Genomic DNA, 24937 nt, shown 5'->3' with positions numbered 1-24937 from the left:
GTTCTTTCAGCCCAACTCAGAACAAAACACTCAAGTGGTTTTTGTATTTATTACATATCCCCTTTTTATTCACACATTCTTTTAAAAAATTTTAATGTATACTTTAAAAAATAAAATAGACATATGGCATTTTATTAAAGATAGTGTACAACCCTCAACATAAATACATATTTAACCATGGCAAAGCCCGTAACTGTGCAGTTGTATCATCGGTCTGTTTGTATATACATATGGATTTACTCTTAAGCTTTGAATTTTTTAAAATGTTGTATGGGACATATGAACGGACTTAATCTACAGTCACAGGCAAGTGAATTTTTTCCTTACTTCTCAAATGGAACTGAAGTTTTGGACCAGTAAGTGGCAACTTCTCTTACACTCTACTTACTGCAATCTACTTCTAAGAAAAATCTGAAAGCAAATTTTACAGACTAACAGTAATTAGATATATTGAAGTTTATACAGAAAGCTCATTCCTTTGCAGTACATTCAAACTTTCTAATTTTATGTTTTCAATTAATACAAGAAATTATTGATGAATTGAACTTATGGTGATATTTTAAGTGTAGAATTTAGAAATCAGAGATTTTGACCCTTTCTAACAGGAAGACTTGATTTTTAATATTCATCTGGATATATTTTAAAAAGAAAATTCTAAACAATATTGCAATATTGATCTGTTTTCTTTTCTTTGTTTTCTGCTTGAACAGTTGCAAGAATTTAAAATGTAAACAGATTTAACCCACTGTCTCCCAATGAACTCGCCAATACTGTACACAACGAATGTAATATTTCTAATCTGGGTCACACTCGAAACTGCTGCTGCTCTGCGTAAGACGTTTATCTTTATGTTCCAAATGTTTCAACAGTTTTATCCTCAAATTATTACTAACAAATTTTATTCCTCTGTAATTTTAATGGACTAATTTTAAGTCCCTCCACTTAAACTTGCTCTTAAAAAGATATAATTTAGTGGACCATATTTGTGAAAAATGGATTTTAGCTATGGTTGTTAACTCTAGATGATTTACATTGTGGAATGTCAACATGGGAATTAAACTTATGGTAAAGTGTTGTCAAGATATGGAGCATTTCTAAACATGCCTTGAATCTTGACACGACTCCACAAGTCTTTCTTACTTGGTCTATTTACTTTTAATATCCAAATACAAGATTTCAGCAAGAAAGTACCTGCTCTCTCTCTCTCCCTCTATAAACAAGATGTAGCCAAAGGGATGCAACTCTTCTAGATTATCTTCCTTTATCCAACTAGGTGTTGACCTAGAACATAGATGTTGCCTCTCATGTTTAATATCACTTTGCATACCAGCTTTTTCTGAGATCTCATTGTCCACAATATTGTTGTCCACCTCAACAAACTCTACTTTCTCTGCCTAGATACAGTAAAATGCACCTAAATAGCCTTTCACTATCTACAGTATTCTCCCTTTATCTCAAATGTGGCCATTTACACCAAATATAACTGCATTTCTTACAATTACAAATAGTACTGGTATTTCTGAATACATTTAATTGCAATAAATCATTCCTGAAAAGTGGATTACTGAATTATTTAATATTTCAACTTGGAAATTAGTTTCAAGCTGGGTGTAAGATATGGAAATTTTAGGTTTTGATACAGAATTGCAGACTGAACATCCAGATCATCCATGTAAGATTAAACGGGTATGTAATTAGTGCTTGAAGAAAGAAAAAAATTGACACAGGCCAAGGGTTAGAGACTGAAATAAACTCACAAGCCTGGGTTCCAATTTCCACATGCCCAAAATTTAAATTTTTAATATTGTCACACAATGTTGCAATGGCTACAATTCAAATATAACTTCAACAGATTTCAAAGAGGTCTGAATGTAATGCAAGTGTCATTAGTGTTCATCACTACACTCACTAGGGACTGGATAGTCCTGGTGTTCAAACTTCTCTGCTGGATTCTCTGTGCGAATCCTGTTCTAAACTGAGTTGATGTATGTCGATGTGTTGTTTGCAGTATGTGCAAAGAATGGCCCATCCCCGTTTTATGTTTGTTTTTTATTTTTTTGCTAGCTTGATTCACAAACTAAAACCTAGTCATTCAAGAGTTCTTATATTTATTTTTGTTGGACTTTGCTGATAGTTAATTGCTTCCTAAATCGGCTTCAAAAATGAATTACACTTGAACACTAATCCAAGTGAAATGATCATGCTCTGCATGCTATATATGCAGTAATGTGAGTAATGCCAATGTGAGTATGTGAGAAAGCTTGCCAGTAGCTTCTCGTGGGTCAGTGGTTCTTTACGGGGTTTTCCCGGGTTCTTCCTCCACCATTAATACTGGCCGCCATGTATAGCCTATCGTGTGCTGAAAAATGGTGCTAAACCCTACAACAACAACAATACATGCAACATGTAAAAGGCATACTGAAAAAGTGGTGTGGTTTTGTTTCTTTTTTTCCCCTCTATTTCTGAAGTTTACTGAAAATTGTATTTTCTCAAAACACAACCATTTCAAAGGTTTGAGAGTACAAAATTGTATTTTTAGGGTGACATGCCCTGTTTCAATTTAAATAAAATCAGATCTCAATTTCAAGTAGGACAGCGCTGATTTGATTTATATTGCATGGTGTTGTGACAGGTATGTCAACATCTTGAAAATACATTTAAACATTTAATCAGCATGATCAAAATTTCCTCAGGCAAATTATAAATTTTTATTACAAGCCTGATGGGCGCATCACTTACAATACAGGACAGGCCTGATCTATAATCAGAGGAGCCCTGGGTGTCAGGCTACTGGATTTTTTTAGCACTGGTAATAAATCATGACATGGTTACAATCACAAACTCTGCTGAGTACTAATGAACCCAGTCAACACAGAATACAGCACAAGATGGTTAGAATCCATCTAGGACTAGTACTAATGAACCCAGTCAACACAGAATACAGCATGAGATGGTTAGAATCCATCTAGGACTAGTACTAATGAACCCATTCAACAAAGAATACAGCATGAGATAGTTAGAATCCATCTAGGACAAGTACTAGTGAACATCATGCTGGTTAGAATCCATCTAGGACTAGTACTAATGAACCCAGTCAACACAGAATACACTATGAGATGGTTAGAATCCATCTAGGCCTAGTATTAATGAACCCAGTCAACACAGAATACAGCATAAGATGGTTAGAATTCATCTAGGACAAGTACTAGTGAACATCATGCTGCTTAGAATCCATGTATGACTAGTACTAATGAACCCAGTCAACACAGAATACACTATGAGATAGTTAGAATCCATCTAGGACTAGTACTAATGAACCCAGTCAACACAGAATACACTATGAGATGGTCAGAATCCATCTAGGACTAGTACTAATGAACCCAGTCAACACAGAATACAGCATAAGATGGTTAGAATCCATCTAGGACTAGTACTAATGACCACAGTCAACACAGAATACAGCATGAGATGGTTAGAATCCATCTAGAACTAGTACTAATGAACCCAGTCAACACAGAATACAGCATGAGATAGTTAGAATCCATCTAGGACTAGTATTATAGTCTGATAATACAAACCCGTATGTTTGTACCCCCCTACCGATTTAAATAATGGAAACCTTTAATGTAATAAAAAGTGCAAGGAACTTAGTCAATTCATTCATTGATTTATAGTTTCTAAGCTGACTCTGAGTAGAGTGGCCCTAACACCGTCATCTTATGCGCGTTTCATGGTTAACGGAAGTTTTCAGTGCAATATACGGACATGCTCGGATCCATTTCCAGTTTCTGGACAAGTCCATTTTCAGCAAAGGGATGTATCATGACTACATATGTACATACATAAGTCGTCTGCTTCCAATATTTACAATGTCGAATCAAGCAAAGGAAAATGACAACTATGCTTTTCATGTGGATTTAGCAAGCGATTTAATTTCTATGTTCATGTATGCAGAGGGATATAATTCCAAACTCTCAACGTTATGTAATTTACGCAATTATTCAGCATTTGCCAAACAGGATGAACTCTGTCATTATGTTGTCCGATGGAAATAAACTAGCCTATAGTGTACGCAATATGGTGCCGTGTTAGTATGGAGAGTCTGTTAAGCATGAAATGGTGCAGGGAATGCCACATTAGTGCCATTCTGGTCACAGTCAGGTTAGAAATTATAAATCAATGATTCAACTGACCTAGTTCTATGCACTTTTTATCACATTAAACGTTCTCCTTTTTGAAATCGGTGGGGGGTACAAACAAACAGGTTTGTGTTATCAGACTATAGTGAACCCAGTCAACACAGAATACAGCATGAGATGGTTAGAATCCATCTAGGACTAGTACTAATGAACCCAGTCAACACAGAATACAGCATGAGATGGTTAGAATCCATCTAGGACTAGTACTAGTGAACCCAGTCAACACAGAATACAGCATGAGACGGTTAGAATCCATCTAGGAATCAAGTAGTGATGACAATCTTGTGCTAACAGATGGATGGATGATGGACAACAGACCATCCCTAAGCTCATCTTGTTTATTAATATCAGAGCTAACAACTGTGATCTTTGAAATCTCTTTTTGATGAAAATGTAAATATTGAAACAAAGGTTATCTGATTTGCAAACAGGCAAAACACAATCTAAAATGACAATGACTGCTGAAAAAATTATTTTAATCTTTCCACAATTTATGCCATCTCTACTTACTGCAATCTCACACATGATCAAAAGGGCATTAGTCCTTATTGTATTTTCAAGCATCAAGTGCAAAATTCGGACTTACTAGTCCTGGCTTCTGGTTTTACAAAAAATCCAGCAAAAGATTTACCTACCTAACACCATCCAGGCTGCAATCCAGGGGATTGGCAACACAGTTTAGAGTAGGGTACCTGCTGCCCTTAGGAAACATACATCTATGGAGGGGCTGCTGAGGTAGAGTGAAGTTGGAAGGGTCGTACTCTCCAGGCATTAATATCACATCCATACACGCCTGAAAAGTAACATGAAAATGGGAGTTGATAATACTTGTACACTGGAACCTATTTATAACTGATTAACAATTACAACGAAACCTGTCTATAACTAATTAACAATTAAAATTTTATTGATTTTTAATGTTTCTGCCATAACATTCTGTTATGGAATCAATCATTCTAATGCACATGATAGCAAATCCACCAATCAGAAAATGTGTATTAACTTGAATGAACAGCTGAAAGTAGAACTGCTGCAATTTACCAGGTATCATCATCAATATTCAAAATAAGTATTTAAACAGAAAACCATGCAAGAGATTTAGCTCAGAGCAAATATTTCAACAACAAAAAAAAATACTCCATTATGCAGAGGTATCAAGTCACGCACACATTTTCAGTGCACTTTTGCCATTTTACTTGCAACACTGAAGGAAGTACAAAAGTTGCAATGGTTGCTGAGTCAGGATCTTTATACAACCAGGTTCAGTGAAGGGGTTTCAATTTGTACTTTACTATCTGCGTGAGCCAACTCCACTGTACACGGGATGGATTTCAGTTCATGTTGTCCACTATTTTCAACTTCTGTGAAATATCTGCAAACTTCATATCACACGTTTTCATTTCTCAGTTTCATTCTACCAATATTCCAAACTTTAACTGGCATAACTCGTGTGCTTTATTCATTTAAATAAGATACTGATTTTGTACATGTTTACATGACAAACAAAAAAAATGTCATTTACACCTGTAATAGAAAAAGAGCAAACGTTCCTCAAATGATTATGTGCCACTGGCTGAAAAGAAATTCAAAGTTATGACCATTTCCATACATGACGACCCCTGGCGAGGAAAAAGTGTAATCCAAGTGGACAAAAAGAGTAACCCGAGAAGAAAAAGAGTAATCCACATATAACATGATACAAATTCAATGAGCATATGTACTAAATGATTTATTTTTCCCTCTGGACTTTTAACATCAATTATTGCTTCAAGTTTTTGTATATAACACTTTGAGTGTTAAAAAGCAAAGTCTCATGTACTGCATTTCAAAACACCTTGTACCAGCTGAGACTATAAATGTTTTGCACACCAGTAGAGAACCAAGTGCTGGGTTATTACACAGCCTGGATCTAAATTCAGTTTTACTTTTGTTAACAATGCTGAACAATCTCTCACAGTCAGCATTAGAATGGTAAAGAACCAACATTCCTTTCATAACCTGACAAAGAAGAGGAAATTTATATCTTCCAGTTATTGTGTCTTTTAGCTGGGAAATAAGATGAAAAAAATCAACTCTGTCCCCATGAAGTACATTGTCAGGTAGAGTGCCAACTTGATACTTCAGGAGTTCTCCTTCTAATCTATCAACAGCCTTTCCTGCAGCATGGTGCATCATATGACAGAGACAACCTGATATGAACAATGATGGAGACATTTTTCAAATTACAGTATGCAACCCCTTTATGAATTCCAGTCACCACTGCTGCAGCTGAAAACCCCATACACCTTATATTTATTCAAAGCATTATCAAGCAAATAAAAAATTGTTTTACCAGTGGAATTTACTGTTAATCCTGGTAATGAAAGAAGAGCACTCTAAATTTGCCCTTTTCGTTATCAAAGTCTCTTATACAGACTGGGCACAACTTTTGTCATCATAATCACTACTCCTGTCTGTTGCGATACTAAACGGCCCAATTTTCATGGCTTCTGCAATTTTAAGTGAAGTATCTTCTGCTAAACACCTAACAATATTAGATGATTTTGTTCTTGCGCATTCATATTTTCTGCAACTTTGGAATCAGGAAACATCAGTTTGAACAAAGGACCAATGTAGTATTCTACTTTTATTTTAAAACATTCTGATAAAAGTATGGGACTATTGTGCTCAGTCAAAAATTCCATGAACAGTGTATTTGCATGAGTCACTTTATTATGCTGCTGTTCGAGACTTGATGAAACAAAAGGATATCTTGGCATTTATTTCCACCAGCTTGACCTGATGCATGTATCTTCAACCAGTTACATGACTTCTGTAATCGTCCCTACCTCCATGCCTGACACTCAATATTTTAATATACAATGTGCAGAAAATTGCAGAATTGCTATTTCTAGAGTAATCCAGTACAAATACTCACTTTACACTCCAAACAACATTTCTGATGTGACTTGGATGAGGATGACGACATTATTAATGGTTATTTTGCAAATGTAGTTGGTTAAACACAGATACATACCACATGATTCTTGACTGGTCTGCATGATATAGTAGTTGTACTATTTACGGATAAATTTACTAGATTTCCCGGGAAAATTCCAGCCTGTTTGTCCTATCAAAAATGTGTACCTTTCAAACACAGAATCATCTGCCATCTCAGAAAAAATCAGAACTCAGCTTAGATGAACATGGAATGTGTAGCAGTGTTGCAATCGCTATATCTCTGTAGTGACATCCAAAAATAAAGAATCACTATGTAGAATTTGTAATGATTGGCAACTATGTAGATTGGTATCTTCTGTCCTAATTTAAAAGACTTTGTTGCCAAGAAGCTGTAAATTTGGTCAAAATCTGTTTGTTGGTTTTGAGAAGAAGTAATTCAATGATTTTCTGTTTTTTTTATACTGGTAGCCACAGTTTATGACAAACTAGCATCTTTTCAAAATTCTGAAAGCCCATAACATTAAAATGTTTTCCGTCAAATTTGAAAAGATTCTGAAAAGAAGCCATCAAAGGTTTTTCAAATTTGTTGCCATATTTTATGGCAAATTCACATCATTTGTTAAAATAAAGGTGAAAGGCCTTTAAAGCCAGGATGATTTATGTCAAAGTTGATAAAAATGTGTTTAGTGTTGTTGACAAGTCATTTAAGATTCTTCCATTTCTAGTAAACACAGCCATATCCAATTGTGCATCAGCACCACTTTCATAAAATTAAAAGCCCTCCATGCCTGGGCATACTGTCAAATGCTAAATGTCTATACAGAAGTCATTTAAATATTTATCTGTTTTTAGTAATGGTAGCCTTATTTGATTGCAGATTGGCTTAATTTTGAAGTAATCCACACCAAGATGCTTCTGAAAAATTTTGTAAAATTCTGTCAAGTGGTTTACATTGGTTTGATGCACTGCAACACAGGTAGGTTATTTAGTGCCAGGGCAATCAGAGTAAAGTGCTTTACCCACTGTAGCTGACACACACTGGTTTGATCGGATTCAGACACTCACCCATTTAGTCATAAGTCTGGCATACTAACCACTAAGCCACAGCAACTCCTCCTAGTTTTAGCAACAGTGGCTTTGATCTTGGATTGGCATCATTCATAACTTTTAAAGCCATTTATGCCAATATGCTTTTAGTGAAATTTAGTCAAATTCCATTGAGCTGCTTTTGAGAAGGGCCTTGAGCCTTTTTTATTGTTAGCAATGGTAATTATTATATTAGACTGACATTCATAAGCCCTAATTCCTGAATACTCCCTGTAAAGCTATGTACGAACTGGTCAAGCAGCTCTTGAGAAGTTATAAAGCACAGATGTGACACAGGACAGATGATGCACAACAGAGCTTATCATATGCTCATATGGCAGTACATTCTGGTATGCTAAAAATCAATATCCACAAATAGGTGAGAATTCACTTTATAATACAAAAGACTTTCTATACAATCAAAATATTATGCAACTTTCACATAGGACATTTTGTGTAGCAAAGACATGACTTATATGTAGGGAATACTCACTGCCAACTGAGCTATTATATCATCCAAGCTTTTCATAGCTTCTACACTGCTTGCAGCTGTCTTCTTCATTAAATATTTTGCCTGGAATATGAAAAATGAGCTGACTTAAATCATAAGATCTCCTTTAAATATCTTTCAGAGGAAGTGAAATTATACATGATATTAACAAGAGTCCCACGAAGGGACTGACATTCTTCTGGCTGAAAAGACTTCCCAGGAATTCAAGATAAGATTACTTCCTTTTAGGTGCTGAGTGTTTAAACTAATATTTCTCAGCAATAACAATATTTTCAAATCATCACATAATACCAATGCCAGATTGGCACTATTTTCATTTAGTACCAACTAGACATCATAAGAAGTTTTTAGTAGCAGTGACAAGATTTTCAAGATGGCCACTATGGCCATATTAGAAGTCCAGTTGGCACCATTTCATTTACAACCAATCAGACATTATAAGATGTCTTTCATTGAAAACAAACATGCTGATAGGACTATTTGATCAGATCTAATTGTGATAACAAGTTTTTTTTTTTTACCATGATGGCCATACAGGTGATGCTCAATTTATGCCAAAATACATTACTGAGCTTTTAGAGTAAATCAATGTAATTTTTCCATTTGATACTTGTAAATTAAGAAAGTTTTTGAGCAAATTATACCCCAAAGTTTTCAAGTGATGATTATTTATGCATAATTTTCAAAACAAATTAATACATATAATATGTTATCCAAACACGTCACAGCATATGGTGCCAGCAATGGCACAAAAATGAGCACAGCAATGCAAATCTAATTTTATTTCTTCATTACAAATGGCATTAAAATGAAAGCATGTAATTTGAATTGGCATATAATGACTGACACCTGCACTGGACATCAGATTGGCATAATTTTCATTTAGGACCAATGAGACCTTTCTGTGAAAACTCCATACTGATAGAACTGTTGAATCTGGAGAAACAGCAATAACAAGATTTCAAGATGGTCATTGTGGTCAACTTACTGAATGTCAGATTGGCACCATTTTCATTTAGAACCAACTAGACACCACAAAAAGTCTTTTAATGAAACCCCATGTTGATACGATCATCCATTCAGGTGTGGTAATAACTTGATTTTCCAAATTGCCACTGTCGTTAAACCATTTATATTTATGACCAACTAGACATCACAGGAAGTCTTCTGGTGAGAACCCAAGGTCAATTTGACTTTCCATTCAAGAGGAAAACAAGATTTTCACGAGGGTTACAGTGGCAGCCATATTGGACATCAGATAGCACCATTTGTTTTCTTGTGCCAGCTGAAGATAATAAAAAACATTTTAGAGAAAATCCCATGTTGCTGTGACCATCCATTTAGTAGTGATAACATGACTGTCACATTTTGTACATGTGTGAGATAAAGTTTCATGGCAACCATCCAAATAGTTTCAGAGAAGTAGCGATTACAAACTTATGCTGATGGACGGATGGCTAGGCATCTGACAGTGGACAACAGACCATCTCTAAAGCTATTCTGCCTATGCAAGTATAAAAGACAAATTTCTGTAACTCTCAGCAGAAATGAAAAGGAAAAAGAAATGTCCATTTAATCCCATACCTGACAACTGAAGCTAAATCATGATAGTTCAAGGATGCAAGTGAAAAAGATCAGATGTTCAACAAGATTTGTTTTTCAAGAGCTAGTATCAATCAATCAATACTTGAGCAACTGTTCAAATGATAAAAATTATACAAATTAAATAAACTGCTTCAGTGGTGAAGACCAGTTTCCAAGGTCCAGTTTCAGACCAATTTCAAGAAAAATAACCACAATCACTGTACATTAATTCTATTCTTTATTAATAGTTCTTGCCAAAATATTGTAAGAATTCATCTAGAAACAAAATTATATAGCAATAAAGATATACTTCTGTCATTAAACATGAAATCACATTTACATTTGAAGATCACAGTTTAGCATATGAAATCATTTCTGAACTACTCCTTTTCCTTTATAACAACCTAAATTTGTTTTACCAACATTTAAACCGCTTTTTTGTGAGTAGTCTGCTCTTTTTCACTTCTTTCAGTAACAATAATTATTTTCTCCAGCCTTAAAATTTGTCTCTTTTTAGTTTTTAGGTTCACCCATTGTTATTAAGGTTGTAGGTGTTAAAATTATTAGTGCTCAGTTGTAATATCGAAACTAAAGACAATATTTACAGGACTGTGAGAAAATATGAAAAATATACATGTGCATTGCATATCTAACAGTTGATGAATAAAAAGAAACAATTATCTCATCCAGAAATAGAACCATTTGCTCAGAGACAAAGGTCAACAGCTTCATTCAAAGGTGACATAGAGGGATTAACGGTACTAGGACAAATTGGTATGGACAAAATGATATGGACAAAATGTTAAGTGGACATAATGGTATTGGACAAAATGGTATGGATAAAATGGTGCGGACAAAATACTACGGACAAAATGGTATGGATAAAATGGTGCAGACAAAATACTACGGACAAAATGGTACGACAATTTTATTAATATGAAATGTAAAAAAAACAGACAAGTATTTACTAAATAACTTTAATAGACTGCTATTGTGAACTGACCATGGATGATTTATAATAATTACCTATACAATTTCTTTTACATTTTAAAATAGAAAAGTAAGTCAAGAAAAATAAAGTGCAAACTCTAAAGCTACATGACAAAAGACAAGTACAAAACCTCTGACTACTATAAAATATTTTAGAAATAGAAAAAATAAACTAAAAAATGTCACACATCCAAGGCATACTCAAATAAAATGTATCATATGAGGTCAAACTTTATTTAATCTAGTCTCAGACAGTACACAGGTCTCTTAAGTCTTACCAGGCTTTCTAGGGTGTCACTTTTCCGCTAATCGCAAATGTCACAATTGTTGCAATATATTGTTGGCGCATTTCTGACATGCGCGCAAACGACGGGACACCAAAAATTAAATGTAGTTAGAAGAACTTTTAAAGGCAAGGAAGAGCATGAAAGCGTGACACATACACTAGATCGAGTTATTCCTATGCTTCATGGTAAATGCTTAATTTCAATTCCAGAAAGCCAGGATGCTGAAGATCATCATAAAGTTATTTTTAGTTGTCTGATTTAATAATGAGACCAACATAAACTCTATCTCAGATGATATGAATAACTGTGTCCATTAGTTTATGTCTGGATTGAATGCACAGGTATATTGACATAAATTGCTTTTTTAATTGTTGCGAATTTTTTCAGTCATTAAAATTGCATTGAATTACTATTTGGTATCGTTGCATTTTGTAGATTCGGCATAAGTTATTTGCAGTTTCACTTGATTTGTTTAATATAAAATACAATTAACATTTCCAAAGTTACACAAATTTAATAAAAATCATTTGTATTGGTATCTTTTTCAGTTAGTTTATGGATGCGTGAATATTTTAATACAGTAGTCCCCCTCTTGAACGGCCCCCTTGACCAGCGGCCACCCACTCCTTATGGCCAGAATCCATTGGCACCGACGAGTTTGTGTTTAAAAGTACCCCTCGCAAAAGGCCACCCGGCTAACGCGACCAGCATATTAGTGCAATAATATAAAATTTACCCCTCACAAGCGGCCGCATTTTATTTGAATATGTATCCAGAACCAGTATTTTATTCATAACATATGTTAAGTAATCCGATTTCTGTTTCCCGATGTCAGGTTTTCATTACTGAAAGAAGTTTTGAGTAAAGTACACGTACCACTAAGGTTAATATTATATCATTTACGCCTCATGAGAAGCCAAATTTATTCCATAAAAACCGAGAAAGACTCAAATTTTAATCCATACAAAAGGGTAAGTACATGTAATCCAATTAACCTGACTGCTGTGTTATCATAAGATGTCTGGTTTAGTCACTCTGATAATTGTTGAGATTACAATTATCGAACAGTAGTAACAGCTGAGAAGTGGCAGTATCAATGTACAATACCCAAGTCAGCAGGAAAATGGTTTGATAGTCTTTATGGCTTCCCTTAGTAAAATGTTCACTTTGATAATTAGTGGCTAATACTACTGACAATAATTATCAAAATTACAAATCCTAATGGCCGCGAAGTTGAATCTGCGTGATGTTAAATGGTACATATCGAAATCGTTTTGGCTTCACTCACTTGTGTAAAGAAATGTACAAAAACAATAGGGTACCAGACTGCAACTAACGAATCACGTGACGATCACTCCCTTTAAAAACATGGCAATTTGTTTAAATGCATAAAAAATTGTTTTATCAGTAATGTAGTTGGTAACATGAATAACTTTTGCAAAAAAGATCAACATGTCATCGAGGAAAAGAAAAATTATCAGTTTAGAAGAAAAAGTGAAAGTAATTCAACTGACTGAGAGGTGGGGGGGAGGGGTTGAGGATCCTTGCAGAAAACTAATGTCGGATAGTCTCAGATAAACAATATCGTAAAAGACAAGGAAACAATTCTGCAGAAGTGGGAAGGTGAAAAGGACGACAAAAGGAAGATTGTTTGAGCCAGGAGATGTTTGTATCCTGATTTGAATGATAAGAAAAAGCAACGATTTTGTCAGTTGAATTGGGATATGACGACTTTACCGCAAGTAACTGATGGTTGCACAGATTTCAAGTGCGACACAATATTAAGTGTTCTGTCCTTAGTGGAGAATCAGCTGATGTTAATAATGAAGTGTCGAAGACTGGAACAAATGACTAAATGATATATGCAGGGGATATGACAGCAAGGATATTTTTAATTGTGACGAGACTGGTTTGTTTTTTAGACTGTTGCCAACAAACAGAGTGACAGATGATGTGATCTGTAACATAATTATAAAGACAGTTTTAAAACTATATCAATGGTTATTTATAACATTCTTTTGAAAATGATGAAACAGTTTGTTTTTCATTTATTTCACAACATGCATGTGATATTTTAATGAAAATATTAAATGTTTTAGAGTTAAATGTACTTGTGACTTTCTTCATAGGTATTTACTATTCGCATTTGTCATCCCCCTCTAGAAAGGCCACCCTCATTATAAGGCCACTTCCCTGCTGCATTAGGGGTGGCCTTATAAGAGGGGGACTACTGTATGTGTATAAAAATTAAATTTTATTATGATTTTAGGTAATTATTATTTTCATTAGCAAGCAAAATTCTAATATATGTACTATTTTATTCTGTTTTGTCCCATACCATTTTGTCTGCAACATTTTATCCATACCATTTTATCCTAGTACCATTTTATCCATACCAATTTGTCCAATACCATTATGTCCACTTAACATTTTGTCAATACCAATTTGTCCAGCCACTGGATCAACTCTATAAGCAAAATGTGTAACCAATCACACCAACTTTAATAGATGACAGACTGGTGATGTAACAAAATCACAAGTCTTGAACACTATCAACCGAATCCCACAAATGATTCTCTCTTGCTGGTTTAATAGACAATGACCTTATTCCCCTTCCCGCAATACGGATTAACTCTAAAGACAATATACGCGACCACTACATCAACTTTGGCACTAAAACGGCAATGTGACATGTACATTAGCCTGGTTTACAGACTGTAGCATCTATCACCGGTATCAACAATTCTTTTTTTAAAAATATTCCTTTTAAGTTTGTTTTTGATCAGAACAATTGTTACTAATCATGCGGTCATTGTAACGATTACATATAGATCAGTGGTGTCTGTTCTCGCAACATGGTCGTACACAGGGATGCTGGGTCCTATGATAAGGCGGGGAAGCAGACTAAGAGCAGGAATAATTAGTCTGGTTCCCTGCTTTGTATGCTCCCTACGCTGCTCAGCCCTATACGAATAGTGGAGAACAAAGCAGGGAGCATACAAAGCAGGGAACCAGACTAGGAAATAATCTACATATACTTTAGTCTGGTTTACAAGAGAAACTATAAAACACTATAAGCATAGCTAAAATAATTCAGACAGCAGTAGCCAGCCTATTTTTTTAAATTTAGAATGGTATTAGCAGTCTTTCTTACAAGAATTAAATAAAGGCTGGTGGAGTTTATCCTCATTTTTGCGATATGGTCGTTCATAGCACTGTTGAAATGCATATTTTGCCAAGACATGGCAGTCGCTGGTCATGTTCAGCAGGTGGTCGCTCATAACATTTATATAATAAAATCAATCCATGCATTACGATTGTGGTCGGAAATGACAGGTGGTCGCTCTTAGCAGTTTTTACTGTATTAAAATTTATGAACATTCTTAGTTTTGAAAAATGTTAACATAGTCCTCAAATAAGGGTCTCCCATGACTAGACAATTCTTTAAAGCTAAAATCTCCAATTCTGTATTTTGGGGTTTTATGTCTGTGCTCATTTAAGATATACCTTATTGAGACCATCCTTGTCTTGGGTGTCTGGACTGAGCGAATTTCCAGCCACAATAATGCCTGCTATTTTGGATGTAGCTTCCTGATGTCCCTCATCTCCTAGACAACCAGTCAGCACATCAATCATCATTTGTAGCTGGAATAGTTTCTCATTCTTACTGCCAATTCCAAGCCCAGAAACAAGGGCTACATATCTGACAAAAAATTATAATGTCAAAAATTGGACATATGAATTTGGCAATTAAAAAAAAACATCAAAGCATGTGATTGGACAATCAGTGCTAACAAAATTTGGGGTCTGTGCAACCATACAATGAAATCAGATAGCCCAGTGGGTTATCACATCATACCATACAATCAAATCAGACAGCCCAGTGGGTTTTCACATAATACCATACAATCAAATCAGACAGCCCAGTGGGTTATCACATAATACCATACAATGGATTCAGATATGCCAGTGGGTTATCACATAATACAATGAAATCAGATAGCCCAGTGGGTTATCACATAATACCATACAATGGAATCAGATAGCTCACGTGAATACCACAATACCACAACTTGGTCTACATTAATTTCAAAACAGAACTGTCAGTGGACAAGCATAAAAGGCATATTATATGCTTGCCCCGTGTTTAATAGTTCTCTAGGTAGGCAAGAGTGGCATGGTTGTCTCTGGATTATTCACCAGCAAGTTTCAATGATATGGACCTTTAGTCAAGGTTGCAGTTTTTTTTTAAACTTTTTTTAAATCGACACAGACACCTTCATTTTATTACAAGATTTCCAATGAATGTGACCTTGAACTTACATAGCCAATAAACTATAGGTTTCTTATTACCATAAAGGTAAACCCAGCCACACTGCTTGGTCAAAGAACTTAATCTAAAGCAAATATTAATCTGCAAAACCCAATGTGCAAGTCATCCACAAACAATGAAGAAGGTAAATGTTCGTAAACAAATTTTTATGCTGAAACCATTTTTCTTCTTTCAATCAGCAGGGATAGTCCTGGGCTTCGCCAATGTCGCAAATTGAGATTTTTTTTCCTTATTGGCAACAAAAATATCCCATCTGGCGATTTTTTTGGCGACAGACTTTTTGGTTATTTAATTTGAACATACAATCATAGATTTGGACTCGATAAATTAAAAGGGAGAACGAAAGGAAGCCACAAACTTGACTAAGCAATGCATTGGAATCTATCTGTTAAACAAACGATCCTTTGTTCGTATTGACAACCCCATCTTTACAGTGCATTGTTACATCATAATCTGCTTATGCTGACATCTGGGCTGAATACTGTATGCTGTGATACAGTCCATCATGCTACCGAACTATACCTACAACTGACTGACTTCTGAAGACACAAATAGAACAGATACAATTAATTGAATGGCTAATCCTTCTGTTTTTTTTTTGTTTTTTTTACATATACCAATACAATAGTTTTGCTGAACCATCATAGAAAACTGATAACCTTTGAAGTACCGACTACTGTGTATAAATACAAAAATAATTATTTATTTCTCAAAATACAGGAGTGAAAGAATCCCTAAATTGGGTGTGAATTTATGCTTATATATACGGTCCAATATTGCCAGGTGTTGACTCGTGTAAGTTTCATTCGTGGGAATGGAGATCCTATTTTGCTTATCCAGAAAATTTATACAGCTTTCAGTGATCATTCTTGGGATTTAAAAAGCAATTACAAGCTTATCTTACATTGCAATGTACGATCATAGGGTTTTATTATTATTAAAATGTCAACTAAAGTTGATAATGCATTGGTTAGTCAGGAGTTGGCTGGCTTTGTGGCTTATGCTAGGGTTCAAGTTCTCAGGAATGGTAAGGTGTATAGAGGTGTTAAGGACTTGATTCAGTTGGCAGTGAGATCCAGGGCAACGTACAATTGTGCATCTGCAGCTGCTGAGAGACTACTGGTGTCACCTGTCAGCACTGTAGACTGTGAACGTGGATTCAGTAAGATGAACTTCATAAAAACTGACATCAGAAATAAACTCTGCATCTCATCTCTTGAGAATTTCATGAGAATCAGCATGTACAGATGTGAAAAATTAGACTGGTTTCAACAAGTGGGCAGCCCTAAAATCACGACGGACCTTCATGTAACACTTTGTAACATTTTGTTAATGCTTGTTGTAATTAAAGTATTAACTAACTCATCTTTTGTAATTTTCATTGCCTGTTACATTAATAGATTAAATTAACACTTGGAAAAATGTACACTACTTGTTCTGGCGACTCTTTTTGAAAATTGGCGACAAAATATTGAGGTCGGCGATTTTTTTGGCAACAGCTTTTTAACAGCCAGGACCATCCCTGAATCAGTGACCTTGGTCTTACCCTATGTGTAAGCCATCCTCAGTTACATTCATGTCTGTGCAGTATAACTGATGTTATTTCTTCTTTCAGTCACAGTGACTCTTTGACCTCAAACTTGACAAGCTTCTTCCATACTCCATGTGCAATCTATTCACAAAGGTTTCCTTTCCAAGGTCTGTTAAGTAAAGCTAATGTTATTGTGCATAAACCTATTTCAGACACAATGATCTTGACCTTTAACCCTTTGAAAACCTATTTCAGTCACAATGATCTTGACCTTTAACCCCTTGAAAACCTATTTCAGACACAATGACCTTGACCTTTAACCCTTGAAAACCTATTTCAGACACAATGATCTTGACCTTTAACCCTTGAAAACCTATTTCAGACACAATGATCTTGACCTTTAACCCTTTGAAAACCTATTTCAGACACAATGATCTTGACCTTTAACCCTTTGAAAACCTATTTCAGACACAATGATCTTGACCTTTAACCCTTTGAAAACCTATTTCAGTCACAATGATCTTGACCTTTAACCCTTTGAAAACCTATTTCAGACACAATGATCTTGACCTTTAACCCTTGAAAACCTATTTCAGACACAATGATCTTGACCTTTAACCCTTTGAAAACCTATTTCAGACACAATGATCTTGACCTTTAACCCTTGAAAACCTATTTCAGTCACAATGATCTTGACCTTTAACCCTTTGAAAACCTATTTCAGACACAATGATCTTGACCTTTAACCCTTGAAAACCTATTTCAGACACAATGATCTTGACCTTTAACCCTTGAAAACCTATTTCAGTCACAATGATCTTGACCTTTAACCCTTTGAAAACCCATTTCAGACACAATGATCTTGACCTTTAACCCTTGAAAACCTATTTCAGACACCATGATCTTGACCTTTAACCCTTTGAAAACCTATTTCAGTCACAATGATCTTGACCTTTAACCCTTGAAAACCTATTTCAGACACAATGATCTTGACCTTTAACCTTTGAAAACCTATTTCAGTCACAATGATCTTGACCTTTAACCCTTTGAAAACCTATTTCAGTCACAATGATCTTGACCTTTAACCCTTTGAAAACCTATTTCAGACACAATGATCTTGACCTTTAACCCTTGAAAACCTATTTCAGACACATGATCTTGACCTTTAACCCTTTGAAAACCTATTTCAGACACAATGATCTTGACCTTTAACCCTTGAAAACCTATTTCAGACACAATGATCTTGACCTTTAACCCTTTGAAAACCTATTTCAGACACAATGATCTTGACCTTTAACCCTTGAAAACCTATTTCAGACACAATGATCTTGACCTTTAACCCTTTGAAAACCTATTTCAGACACAATGATCTTGACCTTTAACCCTTTGAAAACCTATTTCAGTCACAATGATCTTGACCTTTAACCCTTTGAAAACCTATTTCAGACACAATGATCTTGACCTTTAACCCTTTGAACCCATCAGCAATAGACTTCATCCTTACCTCAAGTGCAAGTCATGAACAAAGTTAGTCCAAGGCTGTGATGTATAACTGATGTTTCTTCTTTAAAAACATAGCACCTGTGACCCATGACCTTTTGACCCCAAAAATTAATGGGCTTCTTCCTTAACCCAAGTGCAAGCCATCCAGAAAGTTTGCTAACTATACATGTAAAGAACCTGAGTTATTGTGCATAAATATAAAGGGATGAGAAACATGGAGAAACTGACAGATAGATGGACATAATAAAAGATAATCAGATCACTGCATTTTGTTCAGTACCATTTTTAAAGGATTTTGTAGTTGCTACCAACCATGAATTTAAAGACCCAATCAGGAGAGATTATTGTCCTGAAAAGTATTACAAGACCTTCTCAGTAAGAATGAACTATTTTTCTATGAGTTAGATACATTTTCAGTAATGTGTAACAAAAAAAAAACGTTATGCTATAGTAAAGTTCGAAAACATGCATTTAGAAAGTTCAGATTGGAAACCAATGCAGTGACAGTATCTAAATATCTTCTTACTATCTCTCAAATGGACGTAATCCTTGACCTTTTTTTTCTCCAATTTCATGTAGCACTGACAATCATCTCCCCTGCCATGTGACATGCTCAAATCAACACACAACATCCAATAAACTTAACTGTTGCCATTCCAGCTTTTTCTTCCCCAAGAACAGGAATAATATTTTTTATTCTTCTGTAAAACATCTGAAGAGGCATATTGTCCCTTTCATCCTGAGTTTGTTGGATAATTATTTAGAAAACTTTATAAGAAACAGCTGGATCATGCAGCCTGAAAAAATGTCCAGATTGAAGCATAAGAGGTACTTGTGTAAATTTAGTCTAGTTTCCTGACCAATTCCACTGAATCTAACACGAAACCTAGACCATAATCAAACTCAGACAAGCCAATATTCCAATTTCTACAAAAACAATCATATTTCCATAGTTTTTACTTGTATACTGCAAGTGCTTATTTTAGGGGTCATTTCCATAAGACTTATGGCAAAATCATAAGGGTTAGCAGGTCTGCTTTCGTAATCTATGAAATTAAGTGTGAACTTTCATTTTTTCACAAAATGATGAAAATAAATTAATTTACAGTATGCTCCACCCAATAAAAAGAGATGCTAATGTGGAACTAAACTCAAGCGGAAAAGTGTTTTTCCTTTTCATCAGCGTGCTTCTTGTAAGCTATTCAATTTAAGCTTGGCTACTTTACTTTTTCTCCCAGAAGTCCCCTGGTCTATCACCTTATCATAAAAATTTTCAACACCAGATAAACAGACTTCTTGGTTTCTGAGTCATGGACCTAAAATAATGAATCTAAATTTAACAATGTTGGTAAAACATTTCAGCATGAGTAATTCTGAAGGGAAAGAAGAAATAAATATTTGGAAGTCACACACCTATTTAATATTATGACTTTTACTTACTAGATATATGGCATCAACCCTCAAAACTGAGGACAAACATTCATACATGATGGAACAATAAATTAAGATTAGCTAGATCAGTAATACATGTATGATGCATAACTCCAGGAATAAAAGATCTTTATTATAAATACAAGTATGGTAATTCTTAATGATTATTAATTCTGATGTAACAATTCAGTAAATGTTCGTCTCTCACCTACCATGTTGAGGTCATCATCCCTTAATCTCAAAGTAAGACAGAAAACTGAAAATACTGAGCCATAATCATGACCTTGAAGATAGTACCCCCTAATGTTCCCTTACAAGACACACCTTTTAGTAATGATGTACAAGTCAACCAAGTTTCACCCCATTATCTCCAATAGCCTTCAAGTTCTAGAGTGAAAGGGACAGTGTACTGAGCTTCAGTGCTTAACCTCAAATATCTCTAAAGTTATAAAGCAGAAGGGAAAGGTTGATGGAAAAGTGACAATAATGATCCTTGACCATAACGTTAATTTCAGGACCCAATGTTGAATGTGACACATCTTCTGTGATGATATACAAGTTTCATACCTAAAACTCAAACAACTTGACAGTTATAAGGCTGAAGGGAAAGAATGATGCAAAACTTAAAATTTTAGCCATGACCTTGAACTTAACGATAGGACCTCTAATGTGGTATGCAACAGACCTTCTAGCGATCATGTATAAGTATAACAAATTTAATCCCCTAATCTTAAACAGGTTTAAAATTAAAGAGAAGTGAAAGGGTGATGGAAAATATAAAATATACTGCTGTTACCTTGAATTTGAAGATACCTTGAATTTGAATAAAAAGAACAATCCGTCTCCTCATCATACACAAGTATACCAAGTTCCATTCCTTAATCTCAAACAGCTTTCAAATTATGGTCAGAATGGAAACAGTGATGACAGTGCAAAATACTGAAACACAACCTTAAAACTGAAGCTAGGACCCCCAATGAGTGGTGTACAGTACACCTTCTAATGATTATATATATGTACAAGTTTATTCCTTAACATCAAGCAGCTTTAAAGTTATGGAGCAGAAAGTAAAGTGTGATGAAAATTGTGACTACTGAGTGATGACCTTGACCCTGATGATAGGTGTCCATTGTGGTATGCTACACACATTTCAATGATGATGGATAAGTACATCAAAATTCATCTCTTAATCTTAGAGCTATGTTAAAGTAAAAGAAATGATGAAAAAATGAAAATTCTAATCCATGACCTTGACCTCCAAGGCAGAACCCACAATGCCATGTGTAAACATCTTCTAAATGGGAAACACAGTATGTAAACACACTGTTGTAAATTGTTGGCATCTTACTGATACACTCATGTTCCACCAGAGACTATAGTACAAGTCACATGGGTCATGCATGTGCTTTTACTCATTTTAAATTAAATATAAATAGTTTTTTTGTAAATCTAACACTACCGTTCTTTAACCAAAGTCTACTCAATCCTGATTTTTTAATGATCTGCACTTTAACTGTCATCAAGAAACTTCGCGACAAAAATTATCGATCTCTACAGTCTTTTACAATGGTGGACATGTACTAAACTTGGGTCAAAATAAGAGCACGACAAGTGGAATCATCACAATTGAGGGTAGTACGAATTTGTTTATCAATACGCTTAACTTTCATTTTGCGATGGCAGTGCACAACATTCAATCCGGATTATTCTGGATCACACTTTTAGGTTAATTTTGTTCAAAAATGTCTATATATATTAACCATAATTTTGCCATATGCACCTCTCAGGGAGTATAAATAATGATAATATGGAATATGAATGTTTATGAATCCAAATGAAGTGAATACTTTCCACTTAAAGGTATGTAGAATCAAATTCTAAAAATGCCACCCATTACTGAAATAATCGGTGTTGAATGCCTACTTGACCCATGTGACTTGTACTATAGTGTTGATCAAACAGATAAGTATATAATGCTAAACGCAACTTAAAACAGCACATACCCAGACACAGAGATGAGAACCTTAACTAATGTAAAATAAGAAATGACAGCATTAAAAGACTGGAATCTGAGCATATTTTAAACTTTTATCGAACAACATGTTTCAAGTATTAAATCATTAAATATCACTGATTCGATGCACTTTTTTTGGCTAAAACTTGCTTCCAACAATCATATTTCCCACTATGTGAAATACTTAACTCTGTCAAGAATACCAAGGTATAGTATCCATGCAGTCATCATGCCTTGTATATCCTGTTTGTAATTTTGTTAGCATGTCATGTTTTAGTCAAGGCTGCATCCTCATCGACAATTTGTTTTGACATCTTTCTTAAGGACACAAAGCCAACTTAATTTTCTGACTGGTCAATATTTAATTCTTTTCATGATGCAAATGCTTAGGTATGCTCTCATAAAAGTATTATAATCAGACATTACAAGCATTTCAGAGATCTAGTTATACCAGAGTTCTAATTAAAGTACACATTTACAAAATATTATCTGAGTAGAAATTTGGAATCTAAAAAAATGATTGTACTGGAAAAATTTGGTCGACAAAAATTAATAATTCCACCAAAATCAGAATGGTTGGCATTTCTGCCATCACATTATGCACAAACAGATCTGGCTCCAAGGTGCCCTCTAAAATGGAAAGTAGACGAAAAGCATAGTCTCTGATTTGTTGTTGCATTATCGTTTTCTTCTGTTTTGCATCCGGATCATGTTATATACCAGAAAATAGGCTAAAGCACATCACAGAAACAAACATTTAATTATCATGACATATTAAATTGAACTGGATAGTGTTTATTTCAGGCACAACTATACCTATCATTCTCCAGTTTAGGCAGCTTTGGCTGGGCTGGCAACTCCTGGAAACAGTATTCCTCTACATGGAATTTCCCCTTATCATCCTCAGGTTCCACGCCATAGACAGCTACTATTATACCTGGTAAGAGAGGGACAAAACTCTATGAAAAACTAAACATTTTGGTATTTTTATTTAAACAACCAAGTGTTGAAACCATCTCTGATATTCTTGGGCAAGAAGATTTTAATATGGCAAACACATCTGGTGTAAGACTGGAACCATACTCATTAAGTACCAAGTGGACTTCAGATGGAGTAACAATAAAAAAAATGTTAAAATTTATTGAACATAAGTTGTCAGGATTTTACATGTTCCCCTACATCACCACCTGGCCAGGTTTATGGGGCATTACCTTGAGATTATTCCCCATCCTGAGCTGTACTCATGTTCGTTCACTTAGACACAACACACACACACACATTCACACACAAACAAGTACACTCTCAAAATATTTTACAAAAGAACCACTCATTTACACAATCCCAAGGTGTTTTACATTGCCTGTTTGTTTCTAGATCATCAAATTTTGTATTTCCCATAAAGGCATCTTTTCCTGTAATTTTAAAATTTAGGTTGCAAGTTTGGATGCACTCCTCAAATAATTTCCAAAAACTGGCAATAGTTCCAAGTATAAATCTAAACTTAAAGCTAATCAGTTTTGTGTCATTTGTACAAAGTTTAACCAAAACAAAGTTTTACCCTAAGAAGCAAGGTTTTGTCAAGTATTATATGGCAAGTATTTCCACTTCCAAAAACCTTTTCATTTTCTTTTTCCACTTCACTGATATCTTAGAGATAAGAGCAAAGTACTTTATAAAATTATTAGTTTGTGTTGTGTTATTTCATCAAAACTGAATAGAGATCCTTGTGCATCAAAAAGGTCTTTAATAAGCACAACACTGTTGGTTCTCCACCTTGTGTATGATCTAAAATTGTCAATACTTACTAAATTAAGAATATCTTGAGACAAGTATTCTTGAACAGTCAATGGTTCATTTTTCCATCGAGATAAAGCATAGATGACATCGCACCAAAAGACATTTGAAATTGTTTGAGAGATTTCTTTCAATTTAGTTTTTCATAATTTTAATAACTGTATACCTCCGAATTTTCCAGATACTTGTTCAAAAACAGGTTTTTCGCCATAAGCATCTTTAACTAGTAAAAGGAGTCTAACCCAGGATAGTTTTATATAACACATAAATGAGTGGAAGCAAATACTTTTTAATCCACCTTCTTTAAAGGGAGCTTTGAGTACCTCATTTTACCCTCTCACTTTTGCCATCCCAAAAAACCTGAAAAATAATGTATTCAATTAATTTTCTATATGGGGTGAAGGACTTGGTAGAGCAGCAAAAACATGAAGAAATTTTGGCAAAATCTAAGATTTTATAAAAGTAATTTTTCATCTTGTATTATTCATATGCAATATCTTCCCCAAAATGATAATAAACTTTTTACAATTTTTTTCGTACTTCTAAGAAAGATTTTTGTTTTTGTGAACAAAAAAATACATGTGGAATTTTGGGAACCACACCACAACCGTGTTATATCTGAATTTGTGTTATAGCAGGGTCACACTGTATATATATCCTCTATGTAATAGTCCTCTGCCTTCACCTCTGGTCAGCAGCCAGGTGTTTCCTATCACAACAATTATTTCTCCCTG

The 24937-nt window shown here is 34.8% G+C and overlaps 1 protein-coding gene across 1 annotated transcript in view; it reads right to left on the bottom strand.

The window, feature by feature from the left end:
• Positions 1 to 24937, bottom strand: part of LOC149806217 (DNA polymerase delta subunit 2-like) — a 79744-nt gene that overhangs the window by 39073 nt on the left and 15734 nt on the right. Inside the window, exons 4-7 of the mRNA XM_089951168.1 lie at positions 23226 to 23346; positions 15105 to 15300; positions 8719 to 8799; positions 4835 to 4992 (exon numbers count right to left, since the gene is read on the bottom strand). Of these exons, the coding sequence (XP_089807294.1) occupies positions 4835 to 4992; positions 8719 to 8799; positions 15105 to 15300; positions 23226 to 23346 (556 nt within the window). The remainder of the gene's footprint in view (positions 1 to 4834; positions 4993 to 8718; positions 8800 to 15104; positions 15301 to 23225; positions 23347 to 24937) is intronic.

The sequence above is a fragment of the Sinohyriopsis cumingii genome, chromosome 2 (assembly GCF_028554795.1).
Source record: "Sinohyriopsis cumingii isolate HCF-2022 chromosome 2, ASM2855479v2, whole genome shotgun sequence".
Lineage (NCBI taxonomy): Eukaryota > Metazoa > Mollusca > Bivalvia > Unionida > Unionidae > Sinohyriopsis > Sinohyriopsis cumingii.
This window is presented reverse-complemented; position numbering and strand designations above follow the sequence as displayed.